Below are 22917 nucleotides of genomic sequence, written 5' to 3'. Positions count from 1 at the left end.
TTCAGTTCATCGTCATTAATCATTTAGGCCAAAAACTTAAGGGACAATAATGTTCATCGAAATTTTATAAGAAAATAGTGAATCATCGTACAGACAAGACGATTCATGGCCATGTGGTTTCTGCCATTTTGATCACAATTGTTCTTTTTGGGATTCCTATAATTATAAGTTCTGTTGAATAAACAAATGGGTTATACATATTAGTACAACTTTTTTTATTTAATTAAAACATATATATATATATATATAATTCATAATTCGACTTTGAATTTATAAAGTTATAAACACAATAATGGTTAGTATTTTTTTATTTCTTTTTCATATACTAAGAGAGTGTATTCAAACAATGATTTTGGAGGATTTGATAAGATTTAGAAAATTTGGAATTTTGATAGATTTCCGGAAAGTTAATACAGTAAAACCTCTATAAATTAATACTCTATAAATTAATAAACACTATAAATTAATAAATTTTACTGGTCCCAAGTCGGGCCAATGTAAAAAATAATAAAATTCGATAAGATAATAAGATAATAATTTTTTTGAAATCTCCTTGTAAAATATGGTCCAAATAATATCATAAATTAATAATCATGTAAATTTACACACATATATATATATATATACTGATATAATAATATATGTTTTTCCTAAAGCTCATTTCTATAGAACAATTGTAATGTAGTATTTTCAAACTATAATGATATCTCTAAAATATTTTATAACATATCATAAAAATAGTTAAATTTTAAAGTTTCAATTTTTAGATATGCATCATTTACAATTTGATAATTTGACAGATTATTAAAATAGAAGAATTGATATTATTATTCATAAATTATGTATGTCATGTATAAGTCAATTTGTCTATAATACTTGTAATTTATTGTCAATAATGTTTTCTAAATATTATTTATGAATATTATTTTCTAAATATCAACTGCAAACACCTTGCTTTCTCTACAATATTATTTATTTCTAAATATTAATCCATGATTGAATAGATTTATAACTTTTACATAAATCACTTAAAATATCGTACATTCCCTAAAATGTCGTAAATGTTATTATTACTTACGAGATATGTCATGAGGTGGCTGTATGGTTTGCCCACATCAGCAGATGTTAGACACGTGGATTTGTAAGGCACAGCAAATGGTGTTTAGTGTAAGGCTTGGGGTTGATTGGTAACTTGTCATAAGCTTGGGCTTGCAGTTTATCTAACTTATAATCTGACCTATGATATCCGGAAACATTGGACCTGGGTGATGATGTTCGTACATATTAAAAACCCATGTTTCTTGTCTCTTATCAGTTTAGCTGTCTGAAATTGTCACACCACTAATCATATCTCGCAATTACATGTTTCTAAATCGCTCTGCTAATGATAAACTCCCAATGCACAACCAAGAATCAAGTAAATACTTGATTGTACTTCTAACTTTTACATCCAATAAAATCAACTAGCTCCCAACCACAACATGAAATTTCTCCTCCTTTGGTTGAATGCAATTCCCACACAAACCAAATCCACTCCTTTAGGAAAGAGCACATTTCAGTTTTGTGCATCAAACCATAACAGCTAAACATCTCACAAAGAAAAAATCACCATTAATCACAGCAGCACACCGCTCAACTTTACCCCAAACCTCTCCACCTTGGCGTCTTTCGAGTGCGATCTCGGCGCACCAAATCCCTGTTGTCTTCGTCCTGTCTTTCTCTTTAGGCAAGAACACAACCAGCTTCTCACCGCAACTCATGGTATACGACCACCACGAAGATTTTGGCAGACTCAGACGACTCGGCTCAGGCTCAGCCGACGTTCTCTCCACACCTTTCACCACTCCCCAACATTTGTGCTTTGTATCATACACTCTTAACTTGTTCTTGCGACAGTCGTAGTAATACAACATATCATCAACAACACACGCATACTCCCACTTCTTAGAATTCAACATCTCCTCCATTTCCCATTTCCTCTCCTTTGGGTCGTAAACAAAGCTATTCACCGAATCCCTCATGTAAATCTTACCCTCCATTACCACACAACCAGACCACAACTGACCTATATTCACACCTGGATTCATCATCATCTCAGGCTCCCACATTTGTTTCTCTCTATTCAACACCATAACACTCTTTGAAACCACACCTTTAGACAATTCAAACTCACCAATCACGTAAATCTTCCCGTTGATGGTGCCAGCGACCGTATCAGCCATCGGCTTGGGAATGCTAGAGACAGGCTGCACCGTGTGAGACGCACAATCGATGATTAAGACACTCGAAGTCGCACTGGAATCGTAAACACCACCCAAAACGTATATCTTTGAACCAACCGCAACAAAGATTCCATGAGCAGGCATAGGAGGAAGACAAGGGATAAGGACAAAGCCGTTGCGGCGGAGGATGTACCAACGGTAATCACAGGTTTTAGGGTTGTAGAGGAGAGCATAGAGACAGTGTTCGGCACAACGTAACAAGGATCGTCTCATGTACAGCTCAGACGACGTTATGATTGATCGGAAACGTCTGGAAACGAGAGAGATTGTTGGGTAATAGGATCTTGATACACGCGCTATTATATCCACCACGATTTCATCTGGAAGTGACGCAATCGGAGATGGTCGTTTCGAGAGAGGAACGCCGCACAAATCCATACGAGAGAGAAATAGAGAAACACTCAAATCTCTAATTTTAGCTCAAATTATGAACAATTTACCTACTCACCTAAATCGAATCTGGAAGATGACTTGTGAGTCTCAGTCCAATAGTCAATACCGATCTGCTCTGGTTTTGGTGAAGGAGAAGAACCAGAGCGATGCCATAAATCGAAGGTAATGGGCCTTAATGAAGCCCAAAAGAACCCAACTAAAGTTTCGATCAGAGGACTTATTAATATAGATTAAGGAAAATTTCATGGCATCTTGAAATGGAACTAGAAAGAAAATCAAATCCTTATGGGAGCCAAAAGGTTCAAAAGTAATTGTAATTTCTACCACTGAAATATTAAAAAACGAACTTGCATTTTAATTCCAGAGGAGAAGATGGTATTACATTTAGTAGCTTCAAAAGGAAGAAGTGAAGAAGGGTTTTTCTTATGCTGCAACAAGATCTGGTGTCTCGGCTTCAACAGATAGCAAAGTGGTGTGAACTTTGTCGACCCAGCTGTCCAATTGATCTCTCAAAGCCTTGATCTGTGGAATCCCTAGTACTCTCGGTTGTGCCCATGAGACGTAAACTGTTCCATTCACTTGGTCTATGATTCCCTCAATAAGATGCACCTGAATCATTCATTTTTCCACTTTCATAAGCATACAAAATCATTCTATTTCTATGTATATAATAAGTAGGGAACGAAACTAGCCACCAACATTTGAGTTCTCTGACAAAATTACCCAATATGAAGACAAATGCAGATACATAAACCTAGTGACACTACGAGAGCAAACAATGCATACACCTATTCTGTTCTTAATCGAGTGACAAGTAAGTATCGTTATATTGGACACTTGACCACAACAGCTTTTAAAAGATAGATGCAAGGAGATACTAATACTTACAGAAAGGCTCTTCATGAGAAGGTGCTCAACATCTTCAATGGAAAGTTTAGTTCGCTCAGCAATGATACTCAAAGGAATGATGTTGAAAAGTAACAGAATTAGCACAAGATGTTTTATCTAAATGATGTGGTGTGAGATACTACTACCTAGAGAAGAAGTTACCTGAAGATGATCTCGATAAGGCAGAGAATGTTAATCTTTTCCAATAGCTTCTTCTCGTTCTCAACCAGTGCTGGTTGGGCAATCAAGGAGGCGTTGTGCACACGGCATAGCTCTTGATACTGAACTAAATCACCATGGTTGAACGCCTGGAGAATGTGGTAAAGCCATTCCACATTTGTTCCAAGGAGACTTTTCAACTGTCATCACAGTAATTTACTACAAGTAAGAGAGCCATTTACAATTCTAAGCAGAACTATAGCATGAGAGGTAATACTACATGTAAGAGAGCCTTTCAACTGTCTCTGTGTTCACAAACACTTTGGCCCGAGTAAAGAAAGATAATAAGAAACCTATTATCTACACAGGAAAAGTTTGCAATAGCTTATATCACGGATGAAGGATAGCTTACAATGGGATGGGCTAACAGCTCCCCAAAGTTGTAGATGTTTTCTCCAAGTAGAGCTGAAAGTGACAAATCAAAAGCCAAATCCTGATATAAACAAAATGATCTGATATTAGCAATTTGATTAGTGAATACAGCTACCGGAGTTAACACCTTTTCCCCCAGTTTCGTCTAATTCTCACCAATTTTTTGGTATCCACTGGCTAAAAGGAAACTTCGTAACCCAAAAAACTAGAACAAGGTACGTTAAATTGAAGGGGGCATACCAGCTTAAACGATTCTGAGAGGTCCTCCACAGACGTATAAGCAAGATAAAGTAGAGCACTTTTGTAGAAATCAGAAAACTCTTGACGGAACTTGTGGTACTGAGAAGACACCCAATAGAAGTTGGCATAGACCGATGGGTCAATGTCAGTCATACTATCAAGAGAGCTCTTTCCATCGTCCAAGATTTTCTTACACTCCTTCTGATCACCTTGCTCAAGCTTGAATAGAGCTTTCTGTGTTTCTATGTAAATGATTGGCTCAGTAATCCGAGGCTCTTTAGTAGCTCTAAGTTTCTCAATCACGCTTTCAAGGTAGCTAACTGCAGCTTCTTTCTCAGAGTACTGTCGGGAGACCACCACAGCAAAATGTGCAAGCTTCAGAAGATTGATCTTCGTCTCAAAGTCAGTGATGAAATTGTGATAGAACTGAATTAAAGCATCACCAGCCTGAAATCAAAACTTAAAATCAACACACGAACTTGGAAGCAATTAAAACTGATGAAAAACTTGAAAACTCACGAAGTTCAGCAAAACTATAAACCCTAAATCATAAATTCAAAAACCCTATCATCGTCCAAATCAAATCTCTAACTCATGTTACTCCGAAGTAAACACACAGATTCTACCAAATTTGTCGAGATCTATGAACCCTAAAATCCCCAAGGACCAATATGAAACCCGGATAGACATGGAAACCAATCACTACTACGGAAGAGAAGCAAAACAGACCTGGAAGACGGCGAGAGCGATGAACTGCTCGAGCTTAATGGTGAGTTGATGCCAGAGCTTTTTCTGATACAGATCTGCTAGGGAATTGTACCATTCACCGAGCTCTGGATGCGCATTTTTCAGAGATTCCAAGTATTGTAGAGCAGCCATGTCGGAAACAGCAGAGAACAAAGACGACGATGGAGAGGAAGAAACGAGTTTTGCGAATTCTCTCGATCTCCCTTCCTATAATATATTCAGCTCTGTTGTAAACAAATCCTAAAAACCCTTTGTGCTCCTCTTTTGCTTAATCCTTTTAATTTAAAAAGAAAAGAAAACTACCGGGACCAAAGTGTAAATATATGATTTTAACGAAAGATTTATGTAATTAAAAAAACTACAATACTGTCGATTTCTAATTTAGGGTTCGGTATGACCGGCCAATATTTCGAAAACCAGAACAAAACCGGACCGTTATGTTTTTTTTTTTCTGGTTTAAGTCGGGTTTATGGCTAACCGGATCCAAATGACTGAACCCGGGTTTTAAATCTGGGTCGGGTCATTCCTCCTACAACAACTAGTGGGGTTTTTCGATTTCTTCTCTTTCCCCAGTACTCTCACTCGCTTTGAGAGAGAGAGAGAGAGAGAAAAGCGATGGATGAGCCATTCTTGGATGATGACGAGTTACTGGAATGCGTGGAGTTGATCGAAGCCACCATGAATGCCGATGGTTTTGGCGGCCTACCTCCTCCGCCTGTTCCAGTGTCTATACCGGCTCCGGAGATGACTACGACGACGATTTCATCGTCTGTATATCATCACCCTATGCAATTACAATCCTATACGGGACAAAGGAAACAAATTCCAGTTCGTGATCCTTTCTCTAGTTATTCTCCACCTAGAGAACTCTCTCAAAGAGTAGGAGGAAGAGGAGGGGGTTTCAATGACGCGTTAATGGATTACTCTACGGTTACTACTGCTCGTAAACCAATCTCTCCTCCGACTTCTTCTATTCGTCGCTTTGATAGTGAGAAAGATCTCGAAATTGATCGCTTAAAGGTTAGGGTTTCGTTTTTTTCTTCTTTACTGCGTCCCCTGCGATTACTTAAAGATGGAGAATGTAGTTTTCTCATATTATTATTCTTGTGCTGGTTATATGATAAACAGAAGGAGCTAGGGCGTGTCTCGAAGCAATTGCTTGATTTGGTTTGTTCATATCTTTGAGTTTTTTTTTTTTTAATTACACTATTTCATTCTATAGTGTTGAAAGTTTCTATGATTGTTCCAGGAACAAGAATGTTCTCAGCTTAAAAAGGGGAAAAACAAAGAAACAGAATCGAGAAACTTGTGTGCTGATAAAAATGGCCAATGTGCTATAACAGTTCATGCTTCTTCTTCTAAGGGAACAAACTTGTAAGTGAATATTGTTCTCTCATGATATAGTGTTGTTAGAATATATCATGATAGGTTTCAACCATTTTCAGTGTTTTGCATTCTCAACTAAAGGTGAAACTCTTTGTCATGTTGAGTAACTGGGGTGCAGGCGGTTACTAACACTTTTTACAATCCCCTCTTTGGAGAATCGGAATTTACTGTTCATTAGCTTGCGGGTACTTTTATCTCTGTTGCAAATTACCAATAATAGTCTAATGAAGTAGTCTTGTGAATCAGGGAACCAGATGTTGCAACTGCTTCAGTACATCATCGAGAAATCGACTCTACAACAGGGTTGGATGATAAAAGAAGTATGTGAATGTTGATATTGGAAATAAAAAGTTTGAAGCTTTAGAAGTTTTGTTTGTGTGAAATAATTTTTCCTCTAAATTTCTTGGGTTTTCTACTCATTATTTTTGCTTTGGCCATAAGTCAGGTTTCAAGACCACTGGTGTTCAGGCGGATCTGGCTAATCATGCTGACCTTTCAAAGAAACTGCTAGATATCTGGTGCACCTCAAACTATCAAGATCCAAGGAAAAATCTAATCTCAGAGTTGCTACTGGCTTGTTCAACAGATCTCCAGATACTCTTTAGTTTTATGAAGATCAGTACGCCTAGCCAAGATATTGACAAACAGGAAGCCAAAACCTCGTCAAACATGCAATCTTCTGAAGCCTTAGAATCTGAAAAAGTTTATCATTTGTACTCTGCAATAACAAAGGTGTGTTCAAACACTATACTAGTCGGTATATAAGTTATTGGTCACACTATCTAATTAACCCCCTATGTCTGCTGCAGATCAGCTATGGGTTTGTAAATTTGAAGACCTTGGTTGAACCACTACTTGATCTTTGTAAAGTGGAGAATGTAAGTCAATTTAGATTCGAATATCTGCAAGTTGTAGCTTTCTGGATATTTTTATTGTGAGTTTATTTATTCATCTGTTGCGCAGGCTGTTCTTGTTCATAGATCTCTGCATGTACTACATGTGCTGTTGGAACATATATCTGGTGTTGAAAAGAGATATGAAGCCAGGTATCTACTCTGTCTGTCTGGAATTAGTTTTCCTATTTTCTCCAATTTATATTAGCTCTAAATGCTTACATTTGCGATAAATCGTCACTGTAATGATTTACTTCATATTCCCTTATTACTTATTAGTTGAAGTTACTATATACCTTAATCTCGTATGCTCATCCTTTTATGAATAGTCAAGGAAATACTGATAACGCTCAGCCAAGTTGGGATGCAAACTGGCATTCTCTGTTTGAATTGATGATTCAAATTGCCAGTAAAAGAACCGAAAAGGATGTCAAACTGGAAGCATTGTCGATAATGAACATAATCGTGATGAGCACTAATGCTTATACCGAGAGGGAAACGTAAGTAAGCACTCAAAACCATTTTCTTTTTCTGGTTTTACTAACATCTGCATTCATATAACTTTAATTGACCAGTTTTGTCTCCAAGGAAGTGTTTGGGAGCATTTCATTACTTTTACGAAAAGAAGGGGGTGTACATGTACGGAAAGAAGCTACTCTTCTTTTTTACTTGCTGCTCAACTGTAAGTAGTCAGTTCAATCACTTTATTAACTGCCGAAGTGTGTTTGTCTATGATGAAACCATTTTCGCAAAAGTTGTTCGTCTTTCTTCTCTTAACTTTGTTTCTTTATTTATTTTCTGCTCAAAGGCCCCAAACTGCTCGACAGCTTTGATTCTCTCCATGTGGGAAGGAACTCCTCAGATACTGAAAACGACAGTGAAGGGAATCTCTTTGCTTTGGAAGCATTTGGTAAAATCTTTGAAGGTTTAGCAGATTGTTTGACTTCTCCTAGAAAGACATCAGAGGTACAAAAAAACCAAAGAAAACTCCAATTTGTCAAGTAGTTTACTGCAGTTTGGACTAAGACATCATTTCGGTTGATTTGACTTCAGGATCTGGAACTTTGTCGGAGTGTAATAATGATCTTGGCTTTAGCAGCTTCTTCAGGAAACTCGGGCTATGAACTACTTTCAGAGCACAAACTACCTCAAGATACCAACTTTTTAATGTTGATACTTCAGCTTTTAGCTGCGGAAATAGACTCGGAAGAAACAGAGTTTCATCCAAAAGCAGAAATTTTCAAAGAGAGGTTTATTCTTAACCTGGGTGATTTATAACTAAATATTCAATCTAACTGGCTTATTAACATCGATGTATTTGTTTTACTGGAGCAGGACACTATTGATGAGAGAGATACTGATATTACTAGACAGACTCGTCTCCGGCTCGTCAAGCTCTGCTACAATTCTAAGGGAACTAACAAAAAGCAGAGACATGGCGAGCCTGACGGTTGATGTAGCCACACGATTATCCCGTAAAAGAAACTTACTTGGACAACCTGAAAGCAGTGTTGAGAGAATTAGGAATACCGAAATCATGGATTTAGCCCGCATTTTCAAGAAACGGGTTTTTGCCTTCTTAGAATCTTTAGGTGACAATATTACATAAGCACAAACATTATTGGTGTTGTTAACTTCTTTGTGTTCCCCTTTACGAGCATGGAGAACTGGCAATTTTGATTGAAAAAACATAGTAGATGTGAGACTGTCTGCAGATTAACCCGCTAATACAGTATAATGAGTAAATGATACTTTTTTTTTTTTTTTTTCATTATAACTGGTTGTTTTATGTTCTGTCTTAAATTCATAAAATGGTGATTTTTACAGTCGATGTATATAGTCAAATGTTTGTTTAGGATCAAATCATATATATAAAAGTAGAGTTTCAGTCTCTCCTTATTGGTCCACTTGGCAATACAATTTTAACAAAAAAAAATTATATTAAAACACAAATTTAAAACAATTAATTTTCACATTTAACTCACATAATATAAAACTGAAATCTTTATAGCTTCTCCCTATAAATTATGCATCAATTTTATTTCTCCACTAAGTTGTATTAAAAAAATTATATTAAAACACAAATTTAAAACAATTAATTTTCACATTTAACTCACATAATATAAAACTGAAATCTTTATAGCTTCTCCCTATAAATTATGCATCAACTTTATTTCTCCACTAAGTTGTATTAATCAATTGTATTAAAACAAAACAATAATTTAGAATTGTAACTCTCATTTTTCTAAATGTAATTTTTCATCATTTCTCTTCCTAGTCTATCACTCTTTCATTCTCTCATCTTCTTCCACTACTTTCAAATCTCTTTTTTGTTTTGTTTTGTTTTGTTTTGTATTTTTTTTTGTTATTGTTGTTGTATGGGTTATAAAAAATCAAATCAAATATCATTGTAAAAGCTTAGTTTTAGAGTTTGTATGATATGTATATCTTATATATTTATTTTAATCTTTTAAAATGTTTATCTCCATTTTCTATTTTATATTAACATCTTATAAGTCATTATTTTCATACTTTCTTACAATATTCACCACACAATAAGATCATAAAGTTGAAATGATGCATATGTAATTATCTATTATGTCTCTGGTTATCTCACATATTCATGTATCATTTTTAATAATTTATAAAGATCAATATAATATTTAAAGATCAATATAACTATCCATTTATCCATTTATAAAGACTATTTTGTTTTGTGATCCAATTGTTAAATCTGCAGAGATCAATGTAATATATATATATTTTTTTTTATGATTTGAGGTTTTTGAAAACAAAAAGAACATAATTAAACAATTGGTTATTTGTGTCTTTAATAAAAATAAAAAATGATCCAAAAAACAAAACATATTCAACTGGAACTTAAATATAAAAATAAAATATAATTTTAAAATATCATTTCACTAAATTCTCTAAAGATGAAAAACCATTAGTATGAAATCTAACACTATAAAATTAAATTGATGAGTGAAAACCAAAAAAATAGAAGTTATCCTTGGGATTTTAAAAATTAGTGAGATTGAAGAATTCATATAATTTTATAAGAAAACTAATTTAGTTTGTCACTTAAAAAGTAATATTTTTTATTTTGAAATATTATGTGTAAGTGTTGAGTTTATATCAACAAACAACCAAATAATGTGAATTTTGATTCAGCCACTTGGTATTCCTTTTATTTTAGGTTATAAAAATTAAAATATTTATTTATAATTAAAGACATGTAACTCCATTTAACTCAAATGTAACTCCTATCCAATAATTGTACATTAATTCATTCCTCCTACTAACTTATTATCTTTCAAGAGAAATTATTTTTGGTTCCTTATTGGTCCACTTGGCAATGCAATTTTATCAAAAAAAAAATTATATTAAAACACAAATTTAAAATAATTAATTTTCACATTTAACTCACATAATATAAAACTGAAATTTTTATAGCTTCTCCCTATAAATTATGCATCAACTTTATTTCTCCACTAAGTTGTATTAAAAAGTTATATTAAAACACAAATGTAAAACAATTAATTTTCACATTTAACTCACATAATATAAAACTGAAATCTTTATAGCTTCTCCCTATAAATTATGCATCAACTTTATTTCTCCACTAAGTTGTATTAATCAATTGTATTAAAACAAAACAATAAATTAGAATTGTAACTCTCATTTTTCTAAATGTAAATTTTCATCATTTCTCTTCCTATAAATACTCATTATCTTATTCTCTTAGTCTATCACTCTTTCATTCTCTCATCTTCTTCCACTACTCTCAAATCTCTTTTTTGTTTTGTTTTGTTTTGTTTTGTTTTGTATTTTTTTTGTTATTGTTGTTGTATGGGTTATATAAAAAATCAAATCAAATATCATTGTAAAAGCTTAGTTTTAGAGTTTGTATGATATGTATATCTTATATATTTATTTTAATCTTTTAAAATGTTTATCTCCATTTTCTATTTTATATTAACATCTTATAAAGTCATTATTTTCATACTTCCTTACAATATTCACCACACAATAAGATCATAAAGTTGAAATGATCAATATGTAATTATCTATTATGTCTCTGGTTATCTCACATATTCATGTATCATTTTTAATAATTTATAAAGATCAATATAACTATCCATTTATCCATTTATAAAGACTATTTTGTTTTGTGATCCAAATGTTAAATCCGCAGAGATCAATATAATATATATATATATATATATTTTTTTTATGATTTGAGGTTTTTCAAAACAAAAAGAACATAATTAAAAAATTGGTTATTTGTGTCTTTAATCAAAATAAAAAATGATCCAAAAAACAAAACATATTCAACTGGAACTTAAATATAAAAATAAAATATAATTTTAAAAATATCATTTCACTAAGTTCTCTAAAGATGAAACCATTAGTATGAAATCTAGCACTATAAAATTAAATTGATGTGAAAACCAAAAAAATATAATTTATCCTTGGGATTTTAAAAATTATTGAGATTGAAGAATTCATATAATTTTATAAGAAAACTAATTTAGTTTGTCACTTAAAAAGTAATATTTTTTATTTTGAAATATTATATGTAAGTGTTGAGTTTATATCAACAAACAACCAAATAATGTGAATTTTGATTCAGCCACTTGGTATTCCTTTTATTTTAGATTATAAAAATTAAAATATTTATTTATAATTAAAGACATGTAACTCTATTTAACTCAAATGTAACTCATATCCAATAATTGTACATTAATTCATTCCTCCTACTAACTTATTATCTTTCAAGATAAATTATTTTTGGTTAAATTTTAATATTTTTTATTTATTTTGGTTGGCTAAACTTATATTCATATTTTGATTAGCTAATTTAATATATTTCTCATGTAAAATTATTGTTTATAATATATTTCTCATTTCAAAGTTTAAAGCAATATATCATATATATAAAAGTAAGGTTTTGGTCTCTCCTTATTGGTTGATTTTCATTTAATGTTTTCTATTTTTTTTATTTTTTTTTTTTGCTTTCTAATTGCTTTAAACAATATTTAAGATCCAATAAACACAATACATTTAACTCACACATTAAAATAAAATTATAACTGAAAATAAAATAAATTATGCATTAATCATATTCTACCACTCAATTTTATTCAAACACAATAAATTACTATTGTAACTTCATAGTTCTAAATGTAACTTCCATCATTTCTTATCATATAAATAAGCATTCTCTTAATCTATCATTCTCTCATATTGACATTCTTTTACTATCTCATTTTCACATTCTCTCATTCTCTTCTACAATACCTCAAATCATTTTTCGTTTTTTTTTTTGTTATTTTTGATTTCTTATTTTTGTTGTATGGGTTGTAAAAAAAAAATGAAATATCATTGTAAATTGTTAATGCTAAATTTTAATTTTAGAGACTACATGATATATATTTTACATTGTTCTTATTTTAAAAGATTTATCTCCTTTATCAAATTTGGATTATTATCTTATAAGTACTCATTCTCTCTTCCTCTCCCACCAATATCAAATGTTGTTATATCTCATATGTGTTGTAAGAGTTTGATTATATATTTTAATTTAGAAAGTATTATATATATATATAGATATTACATTGTTCTATTTTTTAAAGATTCATCTCCATTATCTAATTTGGATTACCATCTTATAGTAAACATTCTCTCATCCTCTCCTACCAATATCAAATGTTGTTATATCTCATATGTGTTGTAACTTGTAAGAGTTTGATTCTATATTTTAATGTAGAAAGTATTATATATATTTAACATTGTTTTCAATTTTTATTTTATTTATATAAAAAAATATTTCTTTTATATTTCTTGCCTTTCTAATCTATTCATATTTATTTTTTAAATTTGCATAGTTAAATTTAAATTCACATATGTTGGTTTTAACAAAACAATCAACTTTATTTGAGAATTAGATGTTCCTATTCATTTTTAAACGATCAATGTGTAACATATAAGCATTTTGTCTTGCAATCACAAGTTCCATTTCCATTGCTTAACTCCATGGTTAAATTATAATATATGTTGTCCTATTTGTAGGAATAACAACATACTTATTTAATTTATTTAAAAGAGCAGATGATTAAACGTAATAAACATTTCTCCAAATTTTATAATTCAATCAGTGAGTGTACTTATTACTTTGAAAAACTTTTACATTAAAGTTCATAAAATCATATAAGAAAACTAAAATACTATATCACTTCAAATTTGGAAGGAAACACTTGGTATTCCTTTTTAAAAAAGTCAAGACACATATAAAAATTTATTAATATTTAACTCACTTTAAAAACATTAAAGGTCATTTAACTCAAAAATAACTTCTATCCAATAATTTCATACATTCCTCCCACAAATATATATATATATATATATATATATATATATATATATATATATATATATATATGTTCAAGACTGTATTTAAATATTACATAATTTTTTAGTTAGCTAAATTTATAGTCACATATATACAATATATATATACATAAGAATTTATATTACTTATTAACACCATAATTTGACCCATTATTTGCTTAAATATTGGTTTCAAAGCCAACTAAAGAAAAACAGAAACGACCTTATTGATATTAGACCAAAACATGGGCATACAAACATAATCACTTATACAGAAGATATTTTAAAAAAATAACTTATTATTGCAACATCAACGTATGAAGGGTTTACATAAGTAGTTAATTAGAAAATATATAATATAATAAATGTATTGGAAACAATATCAGTCAATGATAAGATTGGATGCTCAAAAGCAAGAAACAACATCTTCATAATTCATAAAAAATAAACGCCACAATTATACACATCTGAACGAAATGGTATAAACATATAGTGTATAAATAAAAGTGACGGCAAATCCCGTATATGCCTAATTAAACCGAAATAATACAAAAGAGAAAACGAAAAAGACCAAAAAAAAAACAAGAAAATGCCAACTACACCACAACCCACGCGTTGCGTGGGGAAGCACCTAGTCAACCGATAAACTAGACTTGTAACGGTGGCTCATGAAGTTATGATGTATCTATAAACCAACAATGGTTCAGAAGAGAAATTGGGGTTGACGACACAGGGACTAGTGTCCCCTTCCGCTGATGACTCAGATGAATTAAGCTGTGTTGATCAGCTTCGGTTGAACGCTCGTGCTCTCCTGAAGTTCTTTACGAAGGGGACTTTAAAGTCATTGTGAAGGCACTCTCTCCTATTGGTACTATGAAAGCTCTCTCAGCCATCCAAGTTGTTGTGGAAGATCGATCGGATTGCATTTTGCCCCCTCTATGTTTTCACTATCTTAAATTTAGCCTATGACTTCCAATCTATTACTTCGCATTTTGCCCCCTCTATATTTCTCATTATTTTAATTTAGCCCCATTTTTCACTTTGAAATTATGAAACTGGAACAAAGACCCCCTAAAGAGAGAAATTTCAACTTCTCTCTTTGTTCTGTGTTTATTAATACAAGAAAATGGAAATCTAAGCTAATACACAATTATGTTACAACAAGCCAACCTCCCCACTCCAAGGAAAATGGCTACAGAATCAGATTCACAGGTCTGACCCTGTTTTAATAGTCTGATTCTGTCCCTCCAGCACACTTATTTGTCGCCTCAGTTTCGCAATATGTGCTTGAACCTATTCCACCAAAGAACAAATTCAAAATCATCAACACATCATACACCGAACAAAATGTCTAAAACTCTTATCAAATTAAGATAATGCAGTGAAATGTTTTCATGTGTTTACCTGTTGACGAGCAGCAGCGAGCTGTAATAACTCATCTGCTTCAGAGAAACTCGTGAACCATTGTCCCAAACTATGATCTTTCGTATCACCTCTCTTCTTTTTCCCGGTATCATCAACTTGCACTAAGCATAGAATTTGTTGCGTGAGAAGACATTTAAAGGCAATGATTAATTAAAAAAATGCAAGAAGCTTTAGATAAGAGAAGATCATACTAGGAGCAGGCAAGTTGTAACCAGAGGGTAATCTAGGAAATGTCAAAGCCGGATGATTCTGAACCCTAGCTAGAAAACTTTCTGAAGGATCAGGAAACACAATCTCGTCATAAGATTCCACAACCACAGGCTTCTTCATTGTCAAAGGACCTGATTCATCTTCCGGGTATAACTTTAAATGATGATATCTGTTGTGTTGAGTACCCCAAAAAAGACAACCATAACTCTCATAAGTAACTTGCATTTTGCTACTTACAAAAAGAGTATGCTATTTAATGTGGACTTACAAACTCAATGGCTTGTCGCAGACATCGCTGTGGAAATGCAAAGTCATTGCAATCTCGAATTCTCCCCAACCAGACTCTGATACCTCGAATGGAGGCTCCTCGATAACTCTCGTCGGGTTGTTGAAACTAGAATGAAGCTGAAAAACCACTTTCTTTACTACAACACTGATATCTTCATTTGTTGCTCCACGGACATATACAGCCCACTTGTGAGATTGATACCTGCAGAAACAAACATTAACAAAGGGCAAAAAATTTCAAGGGAAATCATATGAAAACAAACACTTTTGTTTAAGGCTATTGTCAATGTATAACCTTTTTCGTCACTCTACAAAAGAAGTAAAACGCTAACAACAAACCAATAAAGCCTTCATAGAAAATTTTATGTAAACTTCTTTTGTTTTTTTAACTGTATTGTAAAAATAGGAACTTTTTAACTTTTTTTTTTTTACCAAAATTAAACATTTGCGCCACTATATTTCTAAAGAACTAAACTCCAAACTGTTAAATTACAAAATTTGCAATTGTGAAATTGTGAGAGGTACTTACTCGCTAGCCTTCTTGCCAAGCCAAAATGCAACGTTACCATACACAATTGGAACGCTTATTTCAATGTCTTTAAGCTTCTTCTGCTGCGCAAACCAAAAAACAAAAAAAAAAAAAAAAAAAAAAGGGGGGATTTTGTAAGTAATTTAAAGCTTTTGATCATAGCCAAAATTCAAAAATTCAAGAGCTTACAGAACAAAAGAAGTGAAATATATCTACTGGGTCTATGTTGAATTCGAATGAATAAAGAAAAAAAGGAACCTTTTCGTCGGATTTAGTCATCTTGGTTTTGAGAGACTTGAGAGTGGGTTCGCTAGTCTCAGGCTGATCCTGAGCCTGTTTCTTTGATGACGAGCTGCTCGTCATTCTTTCTGGGTGGGGGAAGGAATTAAAGATTTTTCATTGAGACAAAAAAGTAAGGCTCCAAGATTGAATTGGTCTTGTTCTTCTTCTTCTTCCTTAATAACACGAATTAATGAAGCTTTGGCTTATCTCGACAGATCTGTCTTTAGGTTTTTCCGATGGCTGGTTTGGTAAAAAAAAAACAGATCCAAACGGCGCGATTTCAACTAGACGATTTCTTTTTTAGGGTTTGAAAAACAAAAAAAAAAAACAAAAAATATATTATAAAATTATGGGTTAAAGCCCAATTCTATACTTACATGGCCCAAATTTTTAATTTACTTTTTTTTTTTTTACCGTTGTTCAATTTTGTTTGATCACCTAAATGTAGATGTAAATATATTTTGTTGGATAATATTAATAATCTTTGTTTGAAAGGATTGTAAGTTAAGTTATTTACTACTTTTAAATTCTCTGAAATTCTAAAACCTGAAAAGGATTGAATGATTGATCGAAACGGTTTTTTAGTGGTTTTATCCAAAAAGCGCATATATTCATATTATGATGTTTATTTTCGTGTGCTATTTAACAGAAACTAATTCTATATTTTCATTTTCATATTCCTTCCGTTTTTTTCTACTTGTTATTTTAGAGTTAAAATTTTGTTTCATATTACTTGTCGTTTTATGTTTACGATGCAACTTTATCAATCAAATTTTCAGTTTTATCCTTCATTTTTATCTTATTAATTACTCAAAACAAATGAAATAATGTAGTTGTGAAAGGTAAAACAGAAAATTAAATTATTTTCTTAATATGTATGAAATTACCTAAAATAACAAATAATATAAAACGGAGTGAATATTGGTATGTGGTCATTGAACTTCCCCACTAGATCAAATCATCTTCCACCAACAAAGAGCTATCCTAATTTTTGTTTTATTAATTAGGCTAATTTAGCTACATATTACGCCACATTACATATTTATAAGGGCAATTCTCAAAAATAGCTTAAATTTAAGTTTTTCTTCCAAACTTAGCACACATTCTTTTATTTTCCAAAATTAGCACAAATACTCTAATTAAATACTAATGATTTTAAATATTAATTAAAATATTTAATAAAAATCTCAATCATTATCTCTCCAGAAATCGTAACTGTAAGTTTGAGATTTTATTTCACCGGTGATGAGCTCTAATCGGAACGATGAAGCAGTTTCACAAACAAATCATGACGAAGAAACAATTCCGCCGATAGAATCCTTACTCTACAAGACCTTGAAGCATCCTAGATCTCTCACCAATCGATTTTTATCGATGATCAATCGCCGTATTCTCGCACGATGTGTTCGCCTTGCCGTATTCCCATCGCCGATCTGTCCTCGCCGGTCTTGTCATCTCGCTGTATTCATCTTATGTGAATTGGATCAGATATGATGGAGTCTGTGAAACGAGTGAAAGAGGAGCGAACAAAGTCTGGATCAGATATTCATCTCGCTCTATTTGACCTACGAAGGTATGTGTCCTACTCACCTTCTCTCGCTTAAAGCTCCAATTACATGTTCTAGTGAGTGATTGATTTTGCTTGAATTAATCTTATATGAAGAACCTTATTTATTGATTATGTTTGGTTTGTTTGTTCTCTAATGATGTTTGATTTTTGAAACTGTGATTATAGTTGGAGATTTTGTTCATCTTTTTTTTTGGGCAAAGTTTGGCTCTTAAACAAAAGATGATTTTGTTATTTTGTGTTTGTATTAATTTAGTTATAATATTCTGTTGATGGAATAATTGAATTTCTGTAAGCTTTTTCAGGATTGCTCTAATGCTTTGTTTCCTCCTGGGAATGTCTCACCTTGGTAGGCTTACTAGGCTTGAAAACAATAGTGTAATTCTCAACCTTATTTGTTATGTTATCTTCGGAGTATTGGATTTGTTTGAATTGCTCTTTACAAGGATCTTTACTCTGTTTTTCCTTTTGTTTAAGTTCTCTGCTTTTAAAAATCTTTTCTCGTGTTCTTGCAACTTGAAAAACCAGCTCCCAACACCCAACATCCAACACTTCTTGAAAAAATCAGGAAAGATTCCACACAATTCAGGAAGGATTCCACACAATTCAGGAAAGCTGTCTTGAACTTCAGGATGATCTTCATCAAAAGTTTGGATTCTGGATGAAATTAAGGCTGGATAATCAGAGAACACTAAAAGAATTTTGCTTCATGGTTTTTTTCTTCTTTTGTTGTATGTTGGTAATTAGTTTGCTACTAGTTTTAGGACTGAGTAAAAATCTTCATGATTTCTCAGTTTTTGATCGTTTTTCAACATGGTGTCGAGAAAGGGGTAGTTCAGATGTTGCATCAGACTGATCAGTTAAATAAGTTAATAGTAAAGCACCACAATGACTTTGTTTCAAGAGATTTTAGCTTAGACAACAAGTAAATAAAGTTGAAAGATGAGATGATGAAGCAATTACAGTTGTGCAACCACATATACTATCTTTCAAATTTATTTTCATAAAATCATTATTCATAGATGCTTCCTTAGTCAATACAAACTTTTGTTGATAGCACCCAACACACTCTTTGAAAATTCAGGAAAGATTTCATGAATTTCATGAATTTCATGAAAGCTTCATTGAACTTCAGGATGACCTTCATAAGAAGTTTGGATTTCAAGATGAACTTAGACATGCACAAAAATGATATCATTACTCCTCACTAATGGAGTAACTTCAACATATTAAGACAAAACACCAAAAAGAGATTTAGAAACATATTTATTTAAACTTAGAAAGGAAACTTTAAACTTCATGATAACCTTCATAAGATATTTAGGAAGACACAAAATCAAATTATTACTCTTATACATATATAGATAAAATATTAGGATGTGCACAAAATAAAATCATGTATGCCTCACCAATAGAGTAATATGTGATACATGAAGGCAAAACATTAACTAAATTATTAAAAATCTCTTCTTTTTTTTTTTTAAATTTAGGAAAGATTTCATAATGTTTAGGTAAATGTGCTTCAAATTGAGGAAGATTTTCCTAAATATTCAGAAATCCCAAAATTGGTGAAGAAAAGAACCAGAAGATCTTCCCCCACTATATTCTGCATCATCATCAACACTGAGTGGTGAGATCGATGGTGTTCGTTGTCCTCCTTCTTCTTCTCCTCCTCCTCCTCCTCCTCCTCCTCCAATAATCATCATGATCAGATTTTGTTTTGATTGGTGTAGTTCTTTCCCCACCTTCTCCGTAGCTATAAACCCATACCATAGAAGCTCATCCGATTACACCATAGCTACAAATCTAATTGTGAATTCGATTGGTGAAGAGAAGCTGTTAACAACAAAAGAGCTTCATTATAATTGGCTTAATTCCTCAATTAAAATCCATATATAAGAATCACGATTAAAAGCCATATATAAGAATCACAATTTTATTGAGAATCAAAAAAACCTGAGATCTGAATTGATTCACAAAAAAGAAGAAGAAGAAGAAGATGAAGAAAAAAAAGAAGAAGCGTCATCTGAAACTTTGACTGAAACTATGAAAATCATAAGTTTAATAATTGATAATTTAATATAAAAAACTTAATAATTAATTTGTATATATATTCACAAATGCTAGTTTTGGAAAATTTGGGAAGGTGTGCTAGGTTTTGGAAAATAGTGCTATTCAAGGGTATTTCTCTATTTATAAACATATTTAAAGCTTTTTTTTTTAACATAAAATTAATTAAAAAATGATTAAAAAAAAAAAAATTGTATAGCTTGTTTTGAGTAGATTAATTTTGGATGAAAATGAACCAAAGACAAGAAAAAAGGGATAATTATAAAACGTAAAGAGAATAGAGTTATCCTAGCGCCCAAACACTCGATATCATTTCACAAAAACCCCAAAGCTTTCGTTCACTTTGCAATCGAGATTTATCTGAAAAATTGTCATTCCCCTTGGAGACGACAATGCAGAGGTTTTGCACAAAGCTGCGTTCCATTTCTCTCCAATCTAATCGGAATCTATCTTTTGCCACTTCTCCTCACCGTCTGATTCACCCTTCTCCTTCTCCTTCTCTGTGTCGTCACTTAACAACCCTAGGTTTCGCCAATACGACCAAATGGAGCTTCCTTCCCGCCGCCGGAGTCTCTCCTCCGTTGAATGTTAGCTCGATGGGTTCTCCCTTTGCTCCTCATCACGTACGTTTCCGCAATTTTTCATTACATTTTTGTTGAACTTTTTTTTTCGATTCGCGAGATTAGTGCGACTCAGGTGAGAAAGTGAAGTCGTTTCGATTAGGTTATGATTTTAGCTTCGAGTGGAGATGGAGATGATCTGAGCAGCTAGATGGTTTGAATTAGTATATAGTTTTAGTTGCATCTGTAGAATCTGCACTTTGTTCTGTGAAGCTCTCGACTTGTTTTGATCATTGGAAACAGAATCATCTAGGCTCTCTGGTTGTGAGTTGAATTTACGAAAGGAAAGGGATTGATATATTCACAGAATGTTAAAGTTGCTTCTTGGACTTTGATATAATGTGGATTTGAACCCAGCTGATACAAGTGGGTGCTTGTGTTTATATCACCAACTTGCAAGTTTAAGCTTGCTCTATCTCATACCATACATATATATGTGTACTTTTCGAATATATGGTGTATGGCTCTTGAAGTTTGTGTCCCTTGTTTGATCATGGGAAATAAGAACCGTCCTGGCTCTGATTATGGGTTATCTGAAAAATAGGGAAGAGATTCTTTTTTCTTTTCATAAAATGTTGAGTATCTCTTGCATTTTTGATATCATGTTCTTGTAAGCCAGCTGATAAAAACCAGTGTATCATTACTAACTGTGCAAGTTTAGTATCACTCAAACGCTTATGTACACTCATGTTTTAGACAAACTGTAGATATGCTGTAACCAGTTTCGGGTTTATAAGTGTTGCATAATCTTAAATAGCCATCAACAAAACAATCTATATTTCGTCCTAGTTTGCAAAATCAATTCACATCTCATGGCTTATCTTATTTACGTTGATTCTCTCTGCATTTCAGTTTGTTCAAGTACGGACTATCACTTCCAAGGAAAAAATGGCAAAATGGAAGAAGAAGTGGAGACCTAGGACTCCAATCACATCAAAAGTCAAGAAAGTCAAGATTAAGTTTTATTCGTACGTTTTGATTCCAAGATTATCAACAAATCTTTTTAAGTAATTGTTTGTGCGTTTTTCTCAGTATGTTTTTGTTTTGGTTGAATCTATATCTCAGGTCATTCAAAGACAGGTTTAAACCACTAAATGATGGTACCATCCGTCGCTGGAAAGAAGGCAAGCGTCACAACGCCCACTTGAAGGTAACAACACCTGATTCCTTATTCCATGATATAAATTTCTGGTTTTAATAATTCTTTGGCCAACACATCTGGAAGAACAAGTACGATAGTAACTAGGATTCTAAACTGATGAGAAATTACCAACAGCTGATTTCTGGTGATAGTGATAGTGAAATTGTGATTGAAGTAGTTTTAACGTTGAGTTTTCCTTTGCTTCCTAGTTTAGCTCGATAGATAAAGGGGTAGGCTTAGGTTGTATTTACAATACCATGTCTGTTGTTTGATCTCTTCCGGGTTTCACCATTCCTGTGTCAGGTTGGTAAATGTTGAGAATAATGAATATGTTGTTCTTTGATGCAGTCAAAGAAATCGAAGCGTAGATTGAGACAGCCTGGATTAGTACCACCAGCATATGCTAAAGTAATGAAGAAACTCAATTTCTGCAACTGAGGAGATAGAGAAAGAATCAGTATGATTACGATGAAAGGCAGTCTCTTCCCTTTTCTTTTTTTACCAGATAATTTTGCTCACTGGTACCAGAAATTTAATCATACTCATTAGTTCTTTATGCTTCAAATCACCAAAGGAATAAATTAGCATTTTGGTCCTTTTCCTAAGAGGGTTGGTATTTGAAATCTGGTGAAATTGGCATTAAAGACTTTGATCAATATCGTTGAATTGAAAAGAGAAACAAGTTTATGCTTTCTCCTTTTGGTTTTGTTACTTTTGTAGTCTCGAAGTGTTTTTTTTTTTTTTGTTAAAGTACGCTTGTTTCTTGTCTCGACTCGGTTTGGTTATATGATATTCCCGGATCAGTCGAACTGTACCGGATTTGTAAACCGAGCTGTAAATTGAGAAGCCCACCACCACCCATTTTCATTTTGGTTAGGACTTATTAGGACAAAACGGAGAGAACACAGTATATTGCGGTCGGATCGGCTGTAATGACATGTGTACCATGCGTGGGTCCCGATTAAAAACGTA

The 22917-nt window shown here is 32.6% G+C and overlaps 4 protein-coding genes, 2 long non-coding RNA genes and 1 pseudogene across 15 annotated transcripts; 3 read left to right on the top strand and 4 right to left on the bottom strand.

Annotated features, from left to right (window-relative positions):
- Window positions 1–1284: 1284 nt before the first annotated feature.
- LOC104771795 (F-box/kelch-repeat protein At4g38940 pseudogene) lies at window positions 1285–2863 on the bottom strand (annotated as a pseudogene). Its single transcript, XR_015593336.1, has one exon. The product of XR_015593336.1 is annotated as an F-box/kelch-repeat protein At4g38940 pseudogene (transcript).
- Window positions 2864–2933: 70 nt separating this feature from the next.
- LOC104771793 (26S proteasome non-ATPase regulatory subunit 13 homolog A) lies at window positions 2934–5425 on the bottom strand. 4 transcript variants are annotated; one of them, XM_087505725.1, is made up of 6 exons: window positions 5124–5425; window positions 4395–4841; window positions 4135–4215; window positions 3726–3922; window positions 3564–3595; window positions 2934–3284 (listed from the first exon to the last, which is right to left on the bottom strand). In XM_087505725.1, exons 1-5 carry the CDS (start codon window positions 5271–5273, stop codon window positions 3589–3591), a joined length of 882 nt encoding a protein of 293 aa, XP_087361851.1. In that variant the 5' UTR covers window positions 5274–5425; the 3' UTR covers window positions 2934–3284; window positions 3564–3588. The 4 variants fall into 4 exon arrangements, with proteins under 4 accessions (XP_087361851.1, XP_087361849.1, XP_010494676.1 ...); XM_087505723.1 differs by having other exon boundaries at window positions 3564–3639; window positions 5124–5403; XM_010496374.3 differs by having other exon boundaries at window positions 3564–3630; window positions 5124–5403.
- A 259-nt stretch (window positions 5426–5684) lies between these two features.
- On the top strand, window positions 5685–9194 carry LOC104771792 (protein SENSITIVE TO UV 2-like). 5 transcript variants are annotated; one of them, XR_015593695.1, is made up of 12 exons: window positions 5685–6161; window positions 6270–6308; window positions 6391–6515; window positions 6774–6847; window positions 6973–7259; window positions 7337–7405; window positions 7491–7573; window positions 7750–7920; window positions 8013–8102; window positions 8229–8386; window positions 8474–8670; window positions 8756–9194. XR_015593695.1 is itself a non-coding variant. In XM_010496373.3 (12 exons), the coding sequence occupies exons 1-12, from the start codon at window positions 5757–5759 to the stop codon at window positions 9027–9029; spliced, it is 1989 nt and encodes a 662-aa protein (XP_010494675.1). In that variant the 5' UTR covers window positions 5685–5756; the 3' UTR covers window positions 9030–9194. The 5 variants fall into 5 exon arrangements, 1 of the variants encoding a protein (XP_010494675.1); XR_015593697.1 differs by having other exon boundaries at window positions 7750–7924; XR_015593698.1 differs by having other exon boundaries at window positions 7750–7924; window positions 8009–8102.
- Window positions 9195–14826: 5632 nt separating this feature from the next.
- Window positions 14827–17058, bottom strand: LOC104771791 (transcription initiation factor TFIID subunit 14b). Of its 2 annotated transcripts, none has more exons than XM_010496371.3 (6): window positions 16524–17058; window positions 16266–16348; window positions 15717–15938; window positions 15430–15617; window positions 15218–15339; window positions 14827–15106 (listed from the first exon to the last, which is right to left on the bottom strand). In XM_010496371.3, the coding sequence occupies exons 1-6, from the start codon at window positions 16626–16628 to the stop codon at window positions 15020–15022; spliced, it is 807 nt and encodes a 268-aa protein (XP_010494673.2). In that variant the 5' UTR covers window positions 16629–17058; the 3' UTR covers window positions 14827–15019. The 2 variants fall into 2 exon arrangements, with proteins under 2 accessions (XP_010494673.2, XP_010494674.2); XM_010496372.3 differs by having other exon boundaries at window positions 16266–16345; window positions 16524–16863.
- A 702-nt stretch (window positions 17059–17760) lies between these two features.
- Window positions 17761–19017, top strand: LOC147919772 (uncharacterized). Its single transcript, XR_015592102.1, has 3 exons — window positions 17761–18120; window positions 18420–18492; window positions 18643–19017. It is a non-coding gene; the product is annotated as an uncharacterized LOC147919772 (long non-coding RNA).
- Window positions 19018–19448: 431 nt separating this feature from the next.
- Window positions 19449–20347, bottom strand: LOC104771790 (uncharacterized). The gene is made up of 2 exons (XR_764924.2): window positions 20071–20347; window positions 19449–19950 (listed from the first exon to the last, which is right to left on the bottom strand). It is a non-coding gene; the product is annotated as an uncharacterized LOC104771790 (long non-coding RNA).
- A 132-nt stretch (window positions 20348–20479) lies between these two features.
- Window positions 20480–22637, top strand: LOC104771789 (uncharacterized). The gene is made up of 4 exons (XM_010496370.3): window positions 20480–20807; window positions 21657–21772; window positions 21870–21954; window positions 22294–22637. Exons 1-4 carry the CDS (start codon window positions 20577–20579, stop codon window positions 22381–22383), a joined length of 522 nt encoding a protein of 173 aa, XP_010494672.1. The 5' UTR covers window positions 20480–20576; the 3' UTR covers window positions 22384–22637.
- Window positions 22638–22917: the final 280 nt, after the last annotated feature.

Source organism: Camelina sativa, chromosome 20 (assembly GCF_030686135.1).
Source record: "Camelina sativa cultivar CO46 ecotype springtype chromosome 20, ASM3068613v1".
NCBI lineage: Eukaryota > Viridiplantae > Streptophyta > Magnoliopsida > Brassicales > Brassicaceae > Camelina > Camelina sativa.
The sequence above is the reverse complement of the archived record's forward strand: the minus strand, read 5'-3'. Positions and strand labels throughout refer to the sequence as shown.